Below are 20,548 nucleotides of genomic sequence, written 5' to 3'. Positions count from 1 at the left end.
TAAATATAGTCTCTCAGGGCTACAGGTTCCACTTTCACACCCTTTCAAAAGCAAAAGGTATGCCAGACATGCCACGCAATCAATGGCAAGAGACACAAAAACAAGTTTCATCTCACATGGACATGGGGGCTATTCAGCCGGTGCCACAACAAGAGCAGGGACAAGGATTTTACTCAAGACTTTTCTTAGTAACAAGAAAGGACAAAGCCTGGAGACCAATTCTGGACCTGTCTATTCTAAATACTTTTCTGGACGTCCCAAACTTCAAAATGTTGACTCTAAAACAGCTTCTACCCATACTGGACAAGGAGGCTTGGCTTGTAACTTTGGACCTCAAAGAGGCATACCTGCATGTCCCAATCAGACAATCTTGCAGAAGATACCTCAGATTCATAGCTGGCTCAATGCGCTACCAATTCTCTGCAATGCCCTTTGGCTTATCTACTGCGCCCAGGGTCTTCACAAAATGCCTGGCACCAGTAATTGCATTTTGCAGACAGAGGAATTCAAATATATCCCTACTTGAACGACTGCCTTATTCAAGCAAAGACCAAAGATATTCTACTACAGCATCTGGCGTTTGTAAAAAGATTACTAATTTGCCTAGGGTACACAGTAAACAAAAAGAAATCAAAACTAGTACCCTCTCAAGAAATAATATTCCTGGGTGCAAGCTTAAATACAACTGCCCAGATGGCTTATCTCATGCCAGACAAACAAAGGCAACTGACTTTTTACTTCAAAAACATGGCAACAAAGACCCAGTCATCTGCAAGAAAAATTCTGCAGGCTCTGGGCTACATGGCATCCTGCATTCTACTAATTCCATATGCAAGACTGCATACGAGGAAACTACAATGGTACCTAAAAAGTGTTTGGACTCAACATTGCCACAGTCTGGAAACTGTAATTACTCTCATTCCCTGTCTGCAACAGGAATTTCAGTGGTGGGCACAGGCCAGTCACCACAACAAGGGGCAGCCATTCACCTTACCCGCTGCCAGGCAGACACTAACAACAGATGCATCAGATTATGCCTGGGTGCGCACATGTCAGGAAACTGTATTCAGGGCACATGGCCCACAAACCAAATGCATCTTCATATCAATCAAAAAGAGATGCTAGCTTTACAAAATGCCCTGACAGCCTTCAAGGACTTACTACATCCAGGACAACTGCTGATAAAGACGGACAATACTACAGTCATGTGGTACATAAACAAGCAAGGGGGCATACATTCCTACCCCCTCTGCAGACAAGCCATGACTTTGTGGAACACAGCATTGACTTATCAAGTACATCTGCAAGCACAATTTCTGCCAGGAAAGACAAATACTTTGGCAGACGAACTAAGCAGAAACCTCATGGATCCTCACGAGTGGAAACTAGATCCACAAATCTTCAACATGATAACAGGGAAATGGGGATGCCCAGACATAGATCTATTTGCCTCCCCCCACAACTGCCAGCTACACAGATTCTGCACTCAGACTTATCACAAGCAAACATGGAAAGTGGACACCCTTTCATTCAGCTGAAAAGCCCTTATGGTATATGCCTTCCCTCCTCTGCCTCTCCTCTCCAAGGTACTTCTAAAAGTCAGACAAGAGAAGCCAAAAATGATACTGATTGCCCCAGACTGGCCAAGCCAGCACTGGTACCCAGTCCTAAATAGCTTGTTTCAAGGCCCAGCCTAGACATTGCCTCTAATACCTCATTTGCTGACTCAACAGAACAATCAGATCCTGCACAGCCAACTCAGAACCCTAAATCTGGCTGCATGGCTGATAATGTAATCATTCAGAACACACCTCTCTCTAAAGCAGTTATGGATATTATTTTGGAGGCCAGGAGGCCCAGCACCAGAAAATCTTATGCAGAAAAATGGAAGAGATTCTGTGCTTGAAACCAAGCGCATGGAATTGACTCCCTTGTACCAAATATACCTCAGATTTTGCAATACCTAACTGAGATGCTGGACAAAGGCCTATCCTTTTCATCAATTAAGATCCATGCCTCTGCCATTTCAGCTCATTACAATATGGACCCACCTGTTTTTTGTCAACCACTGCTAAGACAGTTTCTCAGAGGGGCCAAAAACATAAGACCTCCAAGGAGAGCTCCAATACCAGCATGGGACCTCAATTTTGTCTTGGAAAAACTCACACTGCCTCTTTTCGAGCCAGCCAATACAGCAGAGATAAAATACTTGTCATGGAAAACCGCACTTCTCCTAGCAATAACTTCAGCAAGAAGAGTCTCTGAGTTACAGGCACTAATGGCTGAGGAACCTTTTATTGTTTTCCATCAGCACAGGGTTTCTCTAAGGACAAACCCGACATTTATGCCTAAGGTATTGTCCAGTGTGGCTCTTAACCAAACCATACATTTGCCTAACTTTTATCCAAACCCACAGAATAAGGGGGAGAGACTTCTGCATTATTTGTACATACACAGACAGCTACGCTTTTACTTGGACAAAACTAAAGCTTTCAGAAAGACTGAGCAACTCTTAGTGGCATATGCTGCAGGTTCGCAAGGAAAAGCCATTTCAAAGCAGACTATTTCAAAATGGATAGGCCACTGCATTCGTTTCTGCTATTCACAACATGGCAAATCAGTGCCCAAGGGCATTAGGCCACATTCTACCAGAGCAGCAGCCACTTCAGCAGCCTTCCTCAGAGGAGTATCAACCAAGAACATTTTGGAGGCTGCAACCTGGACTTCAGTGCACACTTTTACAAAGCACTACCATTTACCTCTCCACTCTAAATACAGAGCAGGCTTTGCCACTGCAGTTCTGCAGGGCCTCATAGCCACTCCTAATTCTATTTAGGCCCAGCCACCCAACCTCAGCTTTGGGATTCATCCCAAGTGTATCAACTGCAACAGTGAAAGGCGATGAACATAGTACAGTTGTGTACCTACCATAAATGTAGATGTTCGAGTGTATTCACTGTTGCAGTCCACTTTACCCACCCACCATCTCCCTTTCTTTGCTGGGACTTATCTGTACTTCTCTATCCTATACAATCTATGTGGTGTATTTGCTTGTAGATGAAGGTATTGTTTATTTTAGTGCATGCTTTTATAAGCAATGTTTTTTAGCCTACCCTTTTGGGGGGCACCTGACATCTGGGGCAAGAAAAACTGAAGAAAATGGCGTTGGCTGCATCTTTTATACCCCTGGTGCACCGACGTCAGGGAAGAGGCAACAGCAACCGACGCCGGACCAGGACTTTGGAATTCAGGCTGACTGCGGGTAGACTGCCAGCAGGATAACCCAAGTGTAATGACTGCTACAGTGAATACACTTGGACATCTACATTTATGGTAGGTACACAACTGTACTTTCTTTAAAAGGGAAACTGTAGACTGTTATTATCCAGAAAAGAGGGCTTTACATCTGTTATGGAGTACCCTTGACATTGGACACTGTCTCTCCTCTGGTGGCTTCATTTCAAGTATTTATTAATGGATTACCTCAGAATCCAGATTCTCAAAATCCATTTATTTTAAAGACAGATGTGACTGTATAGGTCTTAAAGAAAGTATGAATTGTACATTATCTTCAAAACATATCTCTGTACATAGCTCAGACATCAACACATTACCAAACATATTGGCTTTGATTGCATTTTCACCTGACAAGGAGTCCAACACTTATGACTAATATGGAAAGAGAATATTTGCTTTTTCTTGGTAACTTACCCATATGTGCTGGCATTAGCCTTCCATATTACACCTGATGTTATACTCTCTTCTAGTGTCCTCAAACAAAATTAGAGATTAGAAAAAACTAACCTTGACAGCATATGCATCGGTGTGTACCTGACTTAGAATGTTTAAGCTTTAGCAGCTCCACCCATTGCATTTACACTCAGTAGACATCCTTGGTTAATAAATCAGCCTTGTATAGGAGATATTAAATAGACTTTGATAGATATTCCCACTGTAAAGGACATCCGCTTTGGCCTTCAAGTTGGCATCCTGGATAAATGGATATTGTCAGAGCTACAGATGTACTCAGCAGTCATACAGCTTTTCAGCTGTTCAGTACGCTAGATCTTTTTATAGAACTAAAAAGTGTTTCTTTATAAAATGCCCATAGTCACAATGATGTCAGCAACAACAACACTAGAGAGGGAGTGGAAAGCCTCAACTCCATTTGAAATATCGACTTCACAGCAGAAAAAAATAAATTATATACTGCTTTAACTAGAAGAGGTGCCAGCATGTTCTACAATCCTGGTAGAAAATTGCTACAGACTGATGTATTCTGCATCTAATTTCCACTCCAATCTCTTCTGACACTTCTCCGGAGCATCACACGGAAGAAGTTCCTAGGAAGAGGAAGTGTAAAAGGAGACATCCTCCACAAGAGTCTGTCATAGAGGATACCGACTTTGATGAAAGGGAAGGGTCCCCCAGATCACCACCCATTGACATATTGTTTAAAGACATCTTAGAACTCCTAAAACAAAGGGGTGGTTGGTCCCCAAACAACCCTTCCCAAGAGGAGTCAGTATTCCTGGAGGCCTTTAGATTGGCCTGTCTACCTCTTGGGTGACTCCACCCGCCATTGAGCTCATTGATTTGATCTCTCAATGGACATGAAAAGAACCTGATACCATTGAGCCTAACTCAAGAGACCAGATATGATCTTGGCACCACCAAAAGGTAGAACTTATTGGAACAAGGGAGTACCAGTTGATGCCATGGTCATTACAGTGGCCACAAAGAAGGAGCTAGCGGAGCAAAGTTCCTCTGTCCACCCCTCTAACACGGAGTCAATGACAGTGGACAAATTTGAGAAGAGTTTCTTTGCTTCAGCAACTTTTGCCCGTAGGTCACTGAACTACTTGGCACATGTTACAAGACTTCAGAGGGATTTAATAAAAAAAACTTTCCAAACCCCTCTCTGGAACCATATCCTCCGAGGAAGAGAGCACTATTTCTTTGCAGTTGGCTACCCTTTAATCTGTTTCTAATTTGTCCATGAGGCTTATCTCATAGGCGGGAGGTTCAGGCATTTCCATCAGAAGACATGCCTGGATGGGATTGTGTGACTTTGCAGAACCTTTCAAACCTTACTACATCAGTGCTCCCTTTGAAAGAAGTTCCTTATTTGGCCCTAAAGTAAAAGACAGTCTCTAGGTGTGAGCAGGAAGGGAAGACCGTGTGTACTGTGGGCATACATTTTTTGACCCCCTCAACAGACTTTTTCTAGAAACCAATGAGGTGGTCAGAAAATGTGGTTCAAAAAATCCCAGGGTCCCTTCCAAGATCCATGTGGAGCTAATTCTTCTTGGGGCAGAGAGGGTAGCTCTAATGGAAGACACTCTTCCCGTATCAGAGGTGGTCTGCATAACCAGGGATCTAGGAATACATTCCCTGACAAATTCTATCAGTGCTTGTACTCCTACCCCACATTACCCCTAATCCCCAAATTTCCTCAGAAAGCATCTCAGTTGAAGAGCACAGTTATCCTCATTGCCGTTTACTGGCCTTGTCAGATTTGGTTTCCCTTTCTTTGGCCTCATCTTTTTCGTCCTCCCTGGATCCTGGATCCAACTCCAGACCTACTGTCTCACTCAACAGACATGACTCATCTGGACATCCAGGCTTAAAATTGACTGCATGGTTTCTCCAGTTCTGTTGATTGCTAGGTAGCTCAGGTTCTCCTCCCTTGTCCATCACATTCTTTTATCATCACACAAAGCTTCCACTAGGAAACTTTACAAAAGTAAATGGAAAAGATTTGTAGTCTGGGCACAGCAAAAGAATTTAGACCCCTTTTCAGCACTGATTCCTAAGGTTCTAACTTCTTAGCTGCAATTTCAATGAAGGTGCTAGCTCTTCTACTGAAAAGTACAACTAGCTGCCATTTATAATTTTCATATAGGAGTATCCAAAACTGCGAAAAAATGCACTCACAAAACCACTACAAAAAGTCCAAAAGAGCGCAATAGAGAGGCACTCCAACCAACTTGAAAAGACAGCACGATTTATTAAGTATCCACAAATAAACAGAAAAAAACATTAACGCAATTAATCCACAATATGCGTTTTCGTCCACATAAAATTGGACTTCATCAGATAATAAGTAATTGCCACTAATTACATCTTAAATAGCTCACAAGCAAATACATTGACCAATTAACTTCATAAAAAACGTTTTAAACACACTAATCAGGCTCTCTTAAAAGGCTCATGAATATTAAGTAAAACTTGTGTGCGCTCTTTTGGACTTTTCATATAGGAGTATATAACTCCGTCTTAGCATTCCCAAACTTTGCAAAGCCTTTCTAAGAGGAAATTTCCTACTTTCATTAAAAGACCCCACTCCTCCTTTGGATTTGAACATTGTTTTACAAGCTTTAACACAGCCTCCATTTAAACAATCAGCTAAGTGTAAACTAAAATTCTTGACCTGAAAAATTATTTTTGGTGGCTATTACTGCTGCCAGAAGAGTGTCAGAGTTACAAGCCCTGTCAGCCAAACATCCTTATCAGAATCCAGTACTACATTACAAGTTAAGCAGGTCTATTTAATGCCTCATGAGTGGTCCCCATTGCTATACTGTCATCCCGTCTTCTTTCCAAATTTCTCTAGTAAAGGAGAGTATATGTTACACCTTTAGGATGTTCACAGACAATTACAGTTTTATCTACATAGAACCAACAATTTAACTAGATCAGTACAATTATTTGTGTCTTTTTTGGAATCATAATTAGGCAAACCAGTTTCTAAAGTGACTTTAGCCATATGGTTAATTTGATTGTATTACCTTTGTTTACAAAAAAATGACCTTTTCTTTACCAAAACATTCAAAAGCTCATTCCACCAGGGCTGTGGCAACTTCTTCAGCCTTTTTATTTAGATTTTTATTGGATGATATGTGTACGGCCACAATTTGGGCCAATCCTCATACCTTTATTGCTTGTTACAAATTGTATCTGGTCTGTAGGGGAAGAGCAACCTTTGGCTCAGTAGTGCTCAGGAATATCCTTCCTTAGAGTCCTCCTGGGATTTAGGTAGCTGGGGACTGTCTCCCAACAGTTGAGGAATGAATAAAAATGCCAACATCAGATAAAAAAGTTACGTACTCACAATAAAATTCCATCTGTGTTGTTCATTTTCATTCTTCCTCAACTTCCCTCTCTCCAACCCCCTCCCCTTTTATTTAATTCTTGGAAGGATCAAAAGATGCCGGAGGAACTTATGTTCCCTAGTTTGAGTTCCATATTCTGTTCTTTTACTAATCCCTACTGTTTTGCAGGTGTAAAGGGCAGCAAACAAGATATGAGGTATGTTAGGTGACTAGGGCATTATGGTTAAGGGTGGAGCTCAAGAGTTTCAGTGCTCCACGAGCTGGAAGAAGTGGCTGAGTTGGATCAGAGGATTGGATCCGAACCCAGCAGCTGTGGAAGAATGAAATTAGACAACACCGATTGAATATTATGTTGAGTGCATAACTTTTTTTTCTTAGTTACAGTCATTTGCTCCCTTGACATTTCTGACAGATCACCTTTTAGAAAATGTTTAAAATCTGCCAACTTGTATTACCTTTCTTTTTCCCATCAAATATTTGCTGTCCACCTGAGGAAATATTCTATGAAGTATGCGTGTGGTATATAAAATACCTATGCAAATACTTCCAAGAAACAAATCCTAAACCTTCTGGACTTTGCTGCATGTTTTGGAGCCTTATTAATGCCCCTTCATTGTTCCTTTGTATATTGCCTCTCCATTCTCACTTTTTCCAGTCTAATCTCTTATGATTGATTTTTAGAGTTTTCTTGCAGTATTTATATGCCCTGCTAATTATTGCATTTTTAACAGCTTCTGTGGTAGACTCAACTAAAATCTCTGCCAGAGCTGGTCTTTCACTTAGCACTCTAAATCAAAAGAATATATCCTTTCTCTTTGCCTTTTTTGTCTTATTAGTCCCTGTTAGAGAAGCCAGTCTCTAGCCCTCAGTCCAAACGTCTGCTTGGCCTCATCCTGCTGTATCACCTTTGACTCTCTAGATGTTCTTTGTGTTTCACTGTTGCAGTCATCACATTTGGGTTATCTGCTTGCCTTCAGTTGGCCTGATTATCAATGTCTTGGGTCCTGCGTCGGTTGCTGTCTCATCTTCCATGACGTCAGGTAGTCAGGGGTATAAAGCATGCAGCGGACATCATTACATCAGTCTTTTTGGCTGTGCGGTGCCCGAAGCAGAAGCAGTTCTTAAGTGCCGGTTGGCCGACTCCTGAAATTTTTGTTTTCGAGTTTCAGAACCGAAGTCTTCAACTAAAGCTAAGTAGCCCATTGGGGAAACTTTTTCTTGCTCTAAACCGATGTCAGTATAAGTCAGTAATTGTATTTCTTGTGGAAAGCAAATACCTCATAAAGAGTTTCATTCGTACTGTATTCCTTGCCTAGGCCCTGATCATGAAGTACCTTGCTGTAGGTTTTGTGCTTTATTTAATCAGCGCACTATCCGTTGTCAGTATATTTTTCCTCTAAATATTTTGGTTCTCGGTTTAATTATCCAGAAATGTCGTTGGCTAGCCATCTGACTACTGGGATTCCGAAAAAACGCAAAGATAAAGACAGAGACAGGCCGTCGAGGTCCAAAACTGCCGACGGCGCTTCTCCTAAGCCAGTCGTCAGTTCACCGGTACTCAGTGAGGTGCTTTTGCAGTGCCTGATACCCGCTACTTCTGATTCACAGGCCTCTACTGAGACCCATTCAGAGTCCGGTATGCCGCGAGATACTTCAACTATGGAACCCATGGATGTCTCTACCTTGGATGGGTCCAGAGCAGCTGTGCAGGCACCGGCTTCTGAGGGTGTATTCAGGCCTACAGATTTGCATATTAAATCGACACCACCTTCATTACTAAGGCCTAAATCTCGATCCTTGTCTAAAAAACTGATGCCCAGGCTGCATGCTCAGGCCCCTATGCCTAAAAAACAAATGATAAAAATGGCTGAAGATCTAATTACTCTAATCAGGGGTAGTCACCCCCCCAAGAGGCCTAGGGCTGAGCTTGATTATGAATTTTGTGATCAGTATTCTGTTTCTTCTGACTCTTCTGATGACCTGGATTTGTCCATACCTACCTATGAGGATTCTGATGCAGAGGATTCCACTCCCTCTGCTTCCCCGCCTGAGGATTTTTCTTTTGGGGAAACTTTACATACTTTAAGGGAACATTTCCGCTGGGAAAGCCAGGAATTTTCTGATTCAAAGAAGAGGCTTAGGGATTTCCTACCTCAGCATAGGCCTTTGGCTATACCTGCTGTACTAGACATCGTTGATGATGTGTTCTCGGAATCCAGTTTGGCCTCTAATTCCCTGCCTCTGGCTCCTAGTAAACCTGACAAATATTACAGGGTTCCTAAGGCCCACAAGTTTTTTTTCAAAAATCCTGTTGCAGATCCATAAACTATTTCTCAGAGGCCCAATATAAGCACCATGGAAAACCTATTCCCCAGGGGATTAGATCTCACTCTACCAGGGCTGCATCTACTTCTGCAGCTTTTCTCAGAGGTGTTCCTACCAGGGACATCCTAGAAACTGCTACCTGGAGCTTTGTACATACTTTCACCAAGCATTATCATTTACCAATTTTCTCTAAATCCAGAGCTGGCTTTGCCACTGCCGTCTTGCAGGGCCTTATAGCTGGCCCTAATGTTGTATAAACTCCTCCTCCCAATCTACCCAAATGTAATGACTGCAACAGTGAAACACAAAGAACATAGTACAGTTGTGTACACTTACCATAAATGTAGATGTTCGAGTGTATTCACTGTTGCAGTCCTGGTTAATCTCCCTCCAGCCCCCTGTCTTCTGTTGTCTATACCTCTATTCTTGTTTACTATACTTAAAGCTTTCTGGTGTATTTGCTTTTTGTCGGAGGTGTAACCTTGTATATAATTGCTTCCCATTATGGGGGCACCTGACATCTGGGTCAGGAAGAACTGATAAAATGGCGTCGGCTGCATGTTTTATACCCCTGACGACCTGACTTCATGGAAGAAGGGACAGCAACTGACGCAGGACCCAAGACTTTGTTAATCAGACCGACTGAGGGCAACCTGCCGGCAGATTACCCAAATGTAATGACTGCAACAGAGAATACACTCGAACATCTACATTTATGGTAGGTGAACACAGCTGTACTTTACCCTCCCTCCAGCCCCCTGACTTCTTTTGGCTATACCTCTATTCTTTTTTTACTATGCTTTAAAGTTTTTTGGTGTATTTGCTTTTTTTGTTGGAGGTATTACCTTGTATATATATATTTAATTGCTTCCCATTAGGGGGGCACCTGACATCTGGGGCAAGAAAAACTGATGTAATGGTGTCGGCTGCATGCTTTTTACCCCTGACTACCTGATGTCATGGAAGATGAGACAGCAACCGACACAGGACCCAAGACTTTGATAATCAGGCCGACTGAGGGCTACTGCAAGCAGATAACCCAAATGTGATGACTGCAACAGTGAATACACTCGAACATCTACATTTATGGTAAGTGTACACAACTGTACTTAATTTGCTCCCAATACCTTGGTTCCTTTTCTTATTTTCTCCAGTAAATTCCAGCTCCCTCTTGCCTATTTTCTGTACCCTTACTTGCAGTCATCCCTATTAGTAAAATCTCCAGCTGCTTTCTCATGGCCTGATTTGGAGTATGAAGACAGTGTGCACTCCCAGTTAACAAATCCTGCTATGGAACACTGTCCATTTGCTTATTTGCAATTTAATAAAATTAATTCAGTCTTTTCTGTCCACTTTATCTGGTTCATCAGAAAATCTCAGGTTTTCTCTGTGTGCTCTGTCTTCTAACTTTGTTTTTTGAAACTGTTCTTGAGTACCCTCATACATAGCCAACCTTTTATTTCTGTTCATCCTCTGATTTTTACAGTTTTGCCTGTTCATCTGAAAGCTAGTTAAAGCTTACTTTGTTTTTCCAGTCTTTTGTTATTTATCTTTAAATAGTCCTTCTTTGTTTAACTTATTTTTAAAATCTCTGAGTGCATTTGACTTATTTTTCATCTAAATTACTAGAAGCCATCTCCTGTACCAAAGCTGAAACATGAATTCCTTGTTGTGGAACAGCTGCAGGATTATTCCCACCCAGAGTTTTTTCTTCTCTTTTTCTGGTTGGTTTTCTCTTACTTTCCCCAAATGTATTATTTGCTGGCGTCCTGGCAATGTAAATACTAGCCAGTAACTTAGTTTTGCCTAGATCGATGACTTTTTTCACAGTTTCACTTTTCACGTTGGGAGAGGTCTAATCAACCAGTTGATCAGAGTGTAGCTGTCTTGGACGTCTGGTGATCTTTGTTTATTGAGGAAAGGTTTTTCACACTCCTGGGGTGGAACCTTTGAAATCGAGAGATTATTTGAAACCTTGAAAGAACTTCGGAAAGACTGACAAACTTCTGTCTGATTTCTGAAAGGGAAATAAGAACTACCTGCGCACGTGTCTGTATAGTTTGCTGATTCTGTATTTCTAGTGACAAATTTAACAAAACTATTGAAGGATGAGTTAGGGAGATACTGGACTCTGCTACTTCTGCTTCAGTTGCATATTTAGGAACGTTGTAGCTCAGGACATTATGTAGGTCGATACACTGATGCATTTATTTGGTTTTAGTGATATTTACAAGTTTAGAGGCAGAAGGCTTTTTAACAGATGTATTACAGAGGATCCCCTTAACTGTCTACCTCTGTAGGCTGCTTTAGAAGTGGCTTTGGATTCTACTAAGAAGTTGTGGATTAGTGCCCAAATGACTGACTTGAATTTACATAGTGAAATAGTGTGAAGTGCTTAACCATAACAGTTTAATCCCTTTATTTACTCTTACTTCCTTTTTTTTATTTTGCTCTACAGTGAATAGATTTTTCAGTATTTGTAATTTTTAGTGATACTTGTTAAGCAGAATGCTAGCCGTTTTTGTTTCAGAGGAACATATTTAATCAGCTGATCTATAGTTCTTCCATTTCTTGTTCTGAGGTGATGTACTGCACCTCATTTCAGCCATCGTTGCATTCTCATTTGACAGGTGTCATAGAATGTAGGCATGTTACTCAAAAGAAAGGACAGTACAGAAATCCATTGACTGCAGCACTGAGGCTACATGACTTAGTACAATATCTTTGCTTTTCTGGAATATGAGTAGAGCAGTTGTTGTTGTCTTTCGGCTTTTCCCGGTTAGGGGTCGCCACAGCGGAACTCCGGTCTGCTAATGATTGGCAGTAGATTTTCACGATGCTGAGGTGCCAGCTCGACACCCAACCTTCAACGAAGGCACGCCCATTCATGCATGTCTTTCGGAACACCACTCGACCCACGGGGAGGACATGCAGACTCCACACAGAAGGCACTCCCCGCACATTAGCTGAGAATCGAACGGGAGAACCTCTTGCTGTGAGGCAATAACGCTACCGCTGCACCACCGTGGATTTAATTTGTGAAAATGACATAAGAAGAGGGGTTTTACCATAACCTGCAGTTAGCTACACATCATGCAAGACCTTATGCTGACACTTCTGAGCTTCATAGAAGGGACCTGTTTCTAAAGTACTCTGAACAGAACATTGTATAAAATAGTCCCCTTAATGCTTTTCAAACCAAGAGATAAAAGTCAGGAAAAACATTTTCTTGTGACTTGCTGGTTATTTGCAGCAGCTAGAGAATTGTGGATTTTTCTAGCAGTTAGCGCAGAGGATTAAGGCTATAAATTAACAAGTTTTAACCTGTAATCTCAGTGTCCTACTGCGTGACTCTTAGCAAGTCACTTAACCAGACAGTGCTCCCATGAGGACTCTGAAAAAGGACCTGTGGTGTAATGCTGTATTCCAGTTAAGAAATACAAGTATGGGGCAGGTGAGTGAGGACCTTACGTAATGGTATAAGTGCCCCATGTGCAGTAATGCAATGGTTTACTTGGGTTTTAGCCGTGGTACTTTACCTTAGCAGTGTACCATTGATATGTCAGTACTGGCGTTAATCAGTAAGGTAAAGCAGTTTATTCATTATGAAAAAATAGTGTAGCTTGAGTAAAGATCTATAAGGAACGCATTTTGCTTAATATTACAGATGTTTGTTAGGTATGCAGCATGGCTTCCTTGTTATACTAATTATGACAGGAATGTATTAATTAATTTATTAATCTCCTTGTATTAACTGAATACTATAAAAATAAAAACCTTGGGACTTGAGTGTGCTCTTGAATAGTCCAGTCTACGGAAGAAGGAGACAGCCTGTTGAGAGTCTTTGTTCAGTTGTATTTAGTTTGGCATTTGCAACCTACAGTGTACAAAAATGGGGCATGTGTTGTCAGTCAGGCATGGCATAATAACTCATTACTAGGCAGATTTGGCAAGATGTACTCAGTTGTGAAAAGCTGACAAAATTACTTGAAAAATAAATCTCTCTCTGTCTCTCTCTCTCTCTATATATATATATATATATATATATATATATATATATATATATGTATATATTCTGTTTTCAAAGAGTTGTAGTACTGGTTGTACAAATTATGTATTTAGTCGGTCATTTTATAGCTTGACCAGGAAAGGTGATTTTTTTACATTCTTCAGCAAAGTAATTACGCAGATACACTGGATAAGCATGTGCCTTGAATCTTAATACTTTTTTTCATTACTTTAACAGCTCATGTGGAAAATGAAGAACAGTATACTCAGGCACTGGAGAAATTTGGTAGTAACTGTGTCTGCAGAGATGACCCAGATTTAGGCACTGCTTTTCTAAAATTTTCTGTATATACAAAGGAACTGACAGCACTTTTTAAAAACTTGGTAAGTACCTGTGAGAACTGTGTACAGTAACTGCTTAATATAATGTTTGTTATTATTAAAGTGTATTAGTATTATAGGTGATGTTACATCTCTTCTGGTTATATATACACATGTCAGTAAATCCAGCCAGCATCTGTACAACATATATTTGCTTACTAATTCTTTCCCTTCGTCTGCCCTACTGTTTTAACTCACACACGTGGATGCCTTCATTTGTTTGAACCTTAGTAAATACACATCTGATTTGGCACTTTTGAATTTTCTGCCTTCTATTCCTACCATTGTCTTATCTTACCGTCTCTATACTTTCTCCGCGTTTCCTCCTTCCCCCTTGTTTAATATTCCGTTTCTATTCACTTTTATTTAGTATTGGTGTTCCATGCTCTCTCAGCTGCATTTGACACTGTGGATCATGGGGTCCTGTTAGAATGCCCATGGGGTCCTGTTAGAATGCCAGAATACCTACTGTGGTTTGTCTTCACGTACTCCTCTGTTTGTTTGCCTCTTACCCCTTAGAGTGCAGTTAGAGGAATACCTATGGAGTTGATTCTTCTGGTAGTCACCCTTTGAATTATGGGATGCCTGTGGTCTCAGTTCTTAACCTTGTATTATTTGCAATGTGTGTATGCCTTACTACAAGTTGTTATTCATAGGTGGGGTTTCCAACATCACTGCTATGCAGGTGGTACCTGATTATACCTTTCCTTTTTCCAGTAATACGCCTCTTCTCTAGTAGCTTTATTTGATAGCTTTGCCACCATACTTAATTGGATGAGGGGAAGCTATTTCAGACTTTAATCCAAGCAAGTTATAGGTGAAAACTGATCATGCAAACTACAAAACCTCCAGTGTTCTTAGCTTTTTTCTATTGTTATTATTATTATTATTATTATTATTATTACTTTATGTGGGAAGCAGGCGGGGGGTTGTTTCATTTTTTTAAACACCTTTATTGAATTATCAGTTATTGTGACCATAACCATATCAACAATTTCACATTTGCAAACATTATGCATTACATATATTGTTATATATCATATAGTCAAAGGAAAATTACACGGATTGTTCAATTTCTGTCTTCTTTTAAACATCATTCATCCTCCAAAACATTTTTTCTGTATCTGTTGTTTCTGTAATTTCCATTTTTTTCTACGCAATGTACTCCTACCCTTTTCTAAACATCCCACTTCCTGTTCCTTTATCTCTGTTACAATGTTCACTGCTTCAAGTATACTTGGTTTAGGTATTGATTTTGATTTTCTAGTAATTGCTTTTTTTGGCAACCACCATAATTAAACTTAACAAAGCCCTACCTTGCCTAGGGAATTCAGATCCTGTGCCATAGCTCAAAAATAATTTCCTTTGTTATACTCATTTGCTCACCCAGTATTCCTGACAGAGTACTCTGTGATGAATTTTTAAGTTCTTCCAACTTGTTACACTGAGAGAACATATGCTCCCAGGTACCTATTTTTTCATCAGTACACCTCCAATATTTGCCCTCTACCCGAGGAAAAAATATTTGGAGTCAGCTTGGAGTATAAAATTATCTGTGCAAACACTTACAGGCAAAATTCCTAAATCTTCTAGATTTTGTTGCATATTTGGGAGTCATGCATATATCTTCCTTTCTTTTTTTCTTTTTTTTTCTTTTATTTCTTTGTGAATTGCATATTTAATCTCTCTTCTTAATCTTTTCTAACCTCTTTGTATTGATTCCTATAGTTATTGTGCAATATTTAATATGCCCTACTAATTATCCCTTTTTTAACAGCGACATCTGATGTTCTTCGTGTTTCACTGTTGCAGTCATCACATTTGGGTTATCCTGCCAGGGGTAGCCCTCAGTTGACCTGAATACCAGAGGCTTAGTATTTCTGCATCAGTTGTTGTCACTCCAGGACTGGCATCAGGTCGTCAGAGGTATAAAATAAGGCAGCCGATGCCATTACATCAGTCTTTTTTTGTTGAGGAGCCCGAAGCAGTTCACACGAGTGCCGGTCGGCCGCTACCTGAGTTTTCATTTCCAAACTGAAGTTAAAGTCTTCTAAAGCTAACTACCCCGTTGCGGATCCTTTTTTCTTGTTCTAACCGATGTCAGACAAATTTAACAATTGTCTTGCCTGTGGAAAGCAAAAACCACACTGAGGCTTCCATTCTTACTGCATCACCCTTTTTAGGCCAGACCATGACGTCCCCCGCTGTTGCTTTTGTGCTTTGTTCAACACCAGTACTATACATCATCAGGCCCTTATTGTAGCTAGATATTTTTGCTCTCAGTCCTCGAATTCCGATATGGCTTCGACTACCGATCTTCCAAAAAAAAGTAAGGATAAAGACAGAGACAGACCACACAGGTCCAAATCTACCGACAACACTTCTGTTAAGCTAGTCGTCAGTTCTTTGGTCCTCAGTGAGGTGCTTTTGCAGCCCCTGATGCCCGCTTCTGTGGATTCGCAGACCGCTACCTAGACCCTTTTGGAGTCCGGTATGCTGCGAGACTCTTCTTCAACTAAGGATCCTGTGGATGTTTCTACCTTGGATGGGTCCGGAGCCGCTGAGCAGGCACTGACTTCCGAGGAAGTACTTTGCACTACCACTACCCAACACAGACCGATGACTTCTTTTGCATCTTCATTTCTTTCAAAACTACCGAGTTTCTAAGGTCCAGGGCACGAACCACACACAAAAAAATGACTACCCAAGCTCAGGCACCTGCTTCCTTGCCTCAGCCCCAAATACTTAAAATTGCGGAAGACCTTATAATGCTTATTAGGGGAAGCCAGCCTACCCCTTCCAAAAGAAAAAGAGAATTGTCCCCAATAGTTTTATCTGAACAGGAGTCGGATGACTCTGATGCCTCTGAATATGAAGACATGCAACCTTTCTCTGCTTATGAGGATTCTGATGCAGAGGAATCCATCCCTTCAGCCTTTTCACCCGAGGACTTTTCCTTTGGGGAAACACTACATACTTTAAGGGAGCATTTCCAATGGGAATGTCAGGACTATCCTCAGTCAAAAAAGAGACTCAGGGAATTCTTAGATCTACCACAGCACAGACCTTTGGCCATTCCTCCTGTCCTGGATGTTGTGGATAATGTTTTCCTGGAATCCAGTCTGACTCCTGACACCTTCCCTCCTGCTCCCATGAAACCTGACAGGTGTTACACAGTCCCTGACTCTCACAAATTTCTTTTCAAAAGTTCTACTGCTGACCCCGAGGTCATCTCTCAAGGACCTAAAGGAATCAAAGCAACTTCAGCTAAGAATCCCACCCCTCTGATAGGAATTCCAGAGCATTAGACAGATGGGGTAAAAAAGGATACACCTCTTGCCATTAGAGCATTAAATTGTCAGATCCACATCCTGAAGTATCAGCAATATACCATGGAACTCCTCAAACAAAAAATATCTTCTTTTCCTGCTTGTACAGAAAATAAAGAGTTACAAGAGTTAATGCATTCTGCAAGTCAAGTAACTAAGCATGCCTTACAATGTGGTTTTGATGCCCTAGAAGCATCTTGCAGGGGAGCAGTCACTGGTTCTGTCCTTAGAAGACATGCCTGGCTTAAGGAACAGACCTTGCCAGATCATGTCAAATCCAAATTATTGGACGCACCCTTGAACAAAGACAACTTATTTAACACCAAGGCAGAAGAGGTCTTAAAAAGATGGAAGAAAAAGCTAAATATATGCAGACAGTTAAAGACTTCTTGCAGGTCCAGCCACTGAGGTTCAGTAGGCATTGCCTCTCCAAGCACTGGTCCTTTCCTGCCCCCTCCATGACAGCTCAGTCCAGACCCAGGGGAAGCAGACCCACCAGACAACAACCCCAGGGAATGCAGAGATCTAAGCAATGGAGTTCCTCCTCTTCAAAACCAGGGAGTGAAAAGCCACCCCCCTTGTGGTAAGAACTCACAATGACTTTACACTTCCACCCCCTCCCTCTGCCCACCTGCTCGTGCCCCTAGGAGGAAAACTCTCCTTCCACGCAAGCAATTGGGCCACCTTTACCAATGACCACTGGGTCCTCAACATAGTGTCCCAGGGATACAAATTTTATTTCCACACTCTGCCAACACCAAAAAGGGTTCCCAGATCTTCGTCCAAACCAGTGGGCAGAGACCAAAGAGCATGTCCTTTCCCTGCTCTCTGTGATGGCTATAGAACATGTTCCTGCAGAACAAATAGGCCAATGTTTCTACTCCAGACTCTTCTTGGTACCCAGAAAGGAGGGCACATGGCACCCCATCCTTGATCTATCCATTCTAAACTCCTTTTTGGTGATACCAAATTTCAAAATGCTCACCCTCCAACAACGTCTTCCTATGCTTTCCAATGATGCTTGGTTAGCCACCCTAGACCTAAAAGAGACCTACCTACATACCCCTATCAGGGAATCATTCAGGAAATACCTACGATGTTCTTCATGTTTCACTGTTGCAGTCATTACATTTGGGTTATCTGCTTGCAGTAGCCCTCAGTCGGCCTGATTAACAAAGTCTTGTGTCCTGCATCAGTTGCTGTCCCTTCTTCCATGACATCAGGTCGTCAGAGGTATAAAACATGCAGCCGATGCCATTACATCAGTCTTTCTTGCCATGCGGTGCCCGAAGCAGAAGCAGTTTGCAAGTGCCGATCGGCCGACTCCTGAAATTTTCGTTTTCGAGTTTCTGAACCGAAGTCTTCAACTAAAGAAAAGTACCCCGTTGGGGAAACTTTTTCTTGCTTCTTACCGATGTCAGTAAAAGTTAATAATTGCATTACTTGTGGAACGCAAACACCTCATAAAGATTTTCATTCGTACTGTATTCCTTGCCTGAACCCTGACCATGACATATCTTGCTGTCAGTTTTGTGCTTTATTTAAACAGTGTACTGTCCGTCGTCGGTATATTTTCGCTTCTAAATGTTTTGTTTTTCGGTTTAATTATCCAGAAATGTCATCGGTTAGCCACCCGACTACCCAGATTCCGAAAAAAAACACAAAGATAAAGACAGTGACAGGCCGCCGAAGTCCAAAGCTGCCGACGACGCTTCTCCTAAGCCAGTCACCAGTTCACCGGTACTCAGTGAGACGCTTTTGCAGCCCCTGATGCCCACTACTTCTGACTTGCAGGCCTCTACTGAGACTCATTCGAAGTCCGGTATGCCGTGAGATGCTTCAACTGTGGAACCTGCGGATGTCTCTACCTTGGATGGGTTCGGAGCCGCTGTGCAGACCGGCTTCTGAGTGTGTATTCAGGCCTACGGCCTTGCATATTAAACCAACGCCTCCTTCTTCATTTAGGCCAAAATCTCGAACCATGCCTAAGAAACCGACACCCAGGCTGCATGCTCAGGCCTTTATGCCTAAAAATCAAATGATAAGAATGGCTGAAAATCTTATAACTCTAATCAGGGGACGCCAACCTCCTCCTTCTAAGAGACCTAGGACTGAAGTTGTTTATGAATCTTCTGAACAGGATTCTGATTTTTCTGATTCTTCTGATGATCTGGATTTGCCCTTATCTACTTATGAGGATTCTGATGCAGAGGACTCTATTCCCTCTGCTTCCCCTCCAGAGGATTTTTCTTTTGGTGAAACCTTACATACTCTAAGGGAGCATTTCTACTGGGAAAGCCAGGATTTTTCTGATTCAAAAAAGAGGCTTAGGGATTTCTTACTCCTGCCTCAGCATAGGCCTTTAGCTATACCTCCTGTACTGGACATTGTTGATTATGCTTTTTCAGAATCTAGTTTGGCCCCTGATTCTTTGCCTCCTGCTCCCAGAAAACCTGACAGATATTACAGGGTTATTGATTCTCACAAGTTCCTTTTTAAAAATCCTATTGCGGATCCAGAGAATATTTCACAGGGACCCAAAGGCATTAAGGCTTCTACTGCTAAAAATCCTACCCCCTCTGACAGAGACTCCAGGACGCTGGATAGATGGGGTAAGAAAGTTTACACTTCTGCAACCTTGGCCATTAGGGCTTTAAACTGCCAGTTTCATATGTTAAAATATCAATAACATGTTATTGGATTGCTTAAACAGAAAATTATGTTAATTCCTGACTGCGCTAAAAATAAAGAATTACCGGATTTAATGCATTCTGCTGAACATGTTGGAAAACATACTTTGCAATGTGGATTTGATTCATTAGAGGCCTCTTGCAGGGCTGCTGTTACTGGGTCTGTGCTCAGAAGGCATGCTTGAATAAGGAGCAGTCTTTGCCTGATCATGTTAAAGCTAAAATGTTGGATGCTCCCTTAAATCAGGACCGCCTGTTTGGCAACAAGGCTGAGGAAGTTCTTAAAAAGTTGGAAGATAAAGCTAAATCTATGCAGACTGTTAAAGATTTCTTGCAAGTTCAGCCTCCTAGATTTAGTAGGCACTGGCCCTCTAAAAATTGGTCCTTTCCAGCCCCCTCCAGGTCTTCTCAAGCCAAACCCAAACACAGCAGAAACCCCAGGTTTCAGTCCCAAGGGACACACAAGACTAGGTAGTGGGGGGTTTCTGCACCCAAACATGGGAGCAGTAAGACTCCCCCCTGTGGAAAACCATCTCAATGACTTGCTTTTAAAACTTCCAAGCACTTCCCAACTGAATGCTCCTTTAGGCGGAAAGATTGGTCTGCAGGCCAAAAACTGGGAACTCATTACCCAGGACAAATGGGTTTTAAATATAGTGTCCCAAGGATACAGATTTCATTTCTACACATTACCAACACC

The 20,548-nt window shown here is 41.6% G+C and overlaps 1 protein-coding gene across 6 annotated transcripts in view; it reads left to right on the top strand.

Annotated features, from left to right (window-relative positions):
* The window catches only part of ASAP2 (ArfGAP with SH3 domain, ankyrin repeat and PH domain 2), a 2,005,955-nt gene that overhangs the window by 503,943 nt on the left and 1,481,464 nt on the right, over positions 1-20,548 (top strand). For all 6 annotated transcript variants that reach the window (XM_044079125.1, XM_044079114.1, XM_044079099.1 and 3 more), the window contains exon 3: positions 13,687-13,832. In XM_044079125.1, coding sequence (XP_043935060.1) covers positions 13,687-13,832 — 146 coding nt within the window. The remainder of the gene's footprint in view (positions 1-13,686; positions 13,833-20,548) is intronic.

This window comes from Protopterus annectens, chromosome 1.part1 (assembly GCF_019279795.1).
Source record: "Protopterus annectens isolate FY-2018-M chromosome 1.part1, PAN1.0, whole genome shotgun sequence".
Lineage (NCBI taxonomy): Eukaryota > Metazoa > Chordata > Ceratodontiformes > Protopteridae > Protopterus > Protopterus annectens.
The sequence above is the reverse complement of the archived record's forward strand: the minus strand, read 5'-3'. Positions and strand labels throughout refer to the sequence as shown.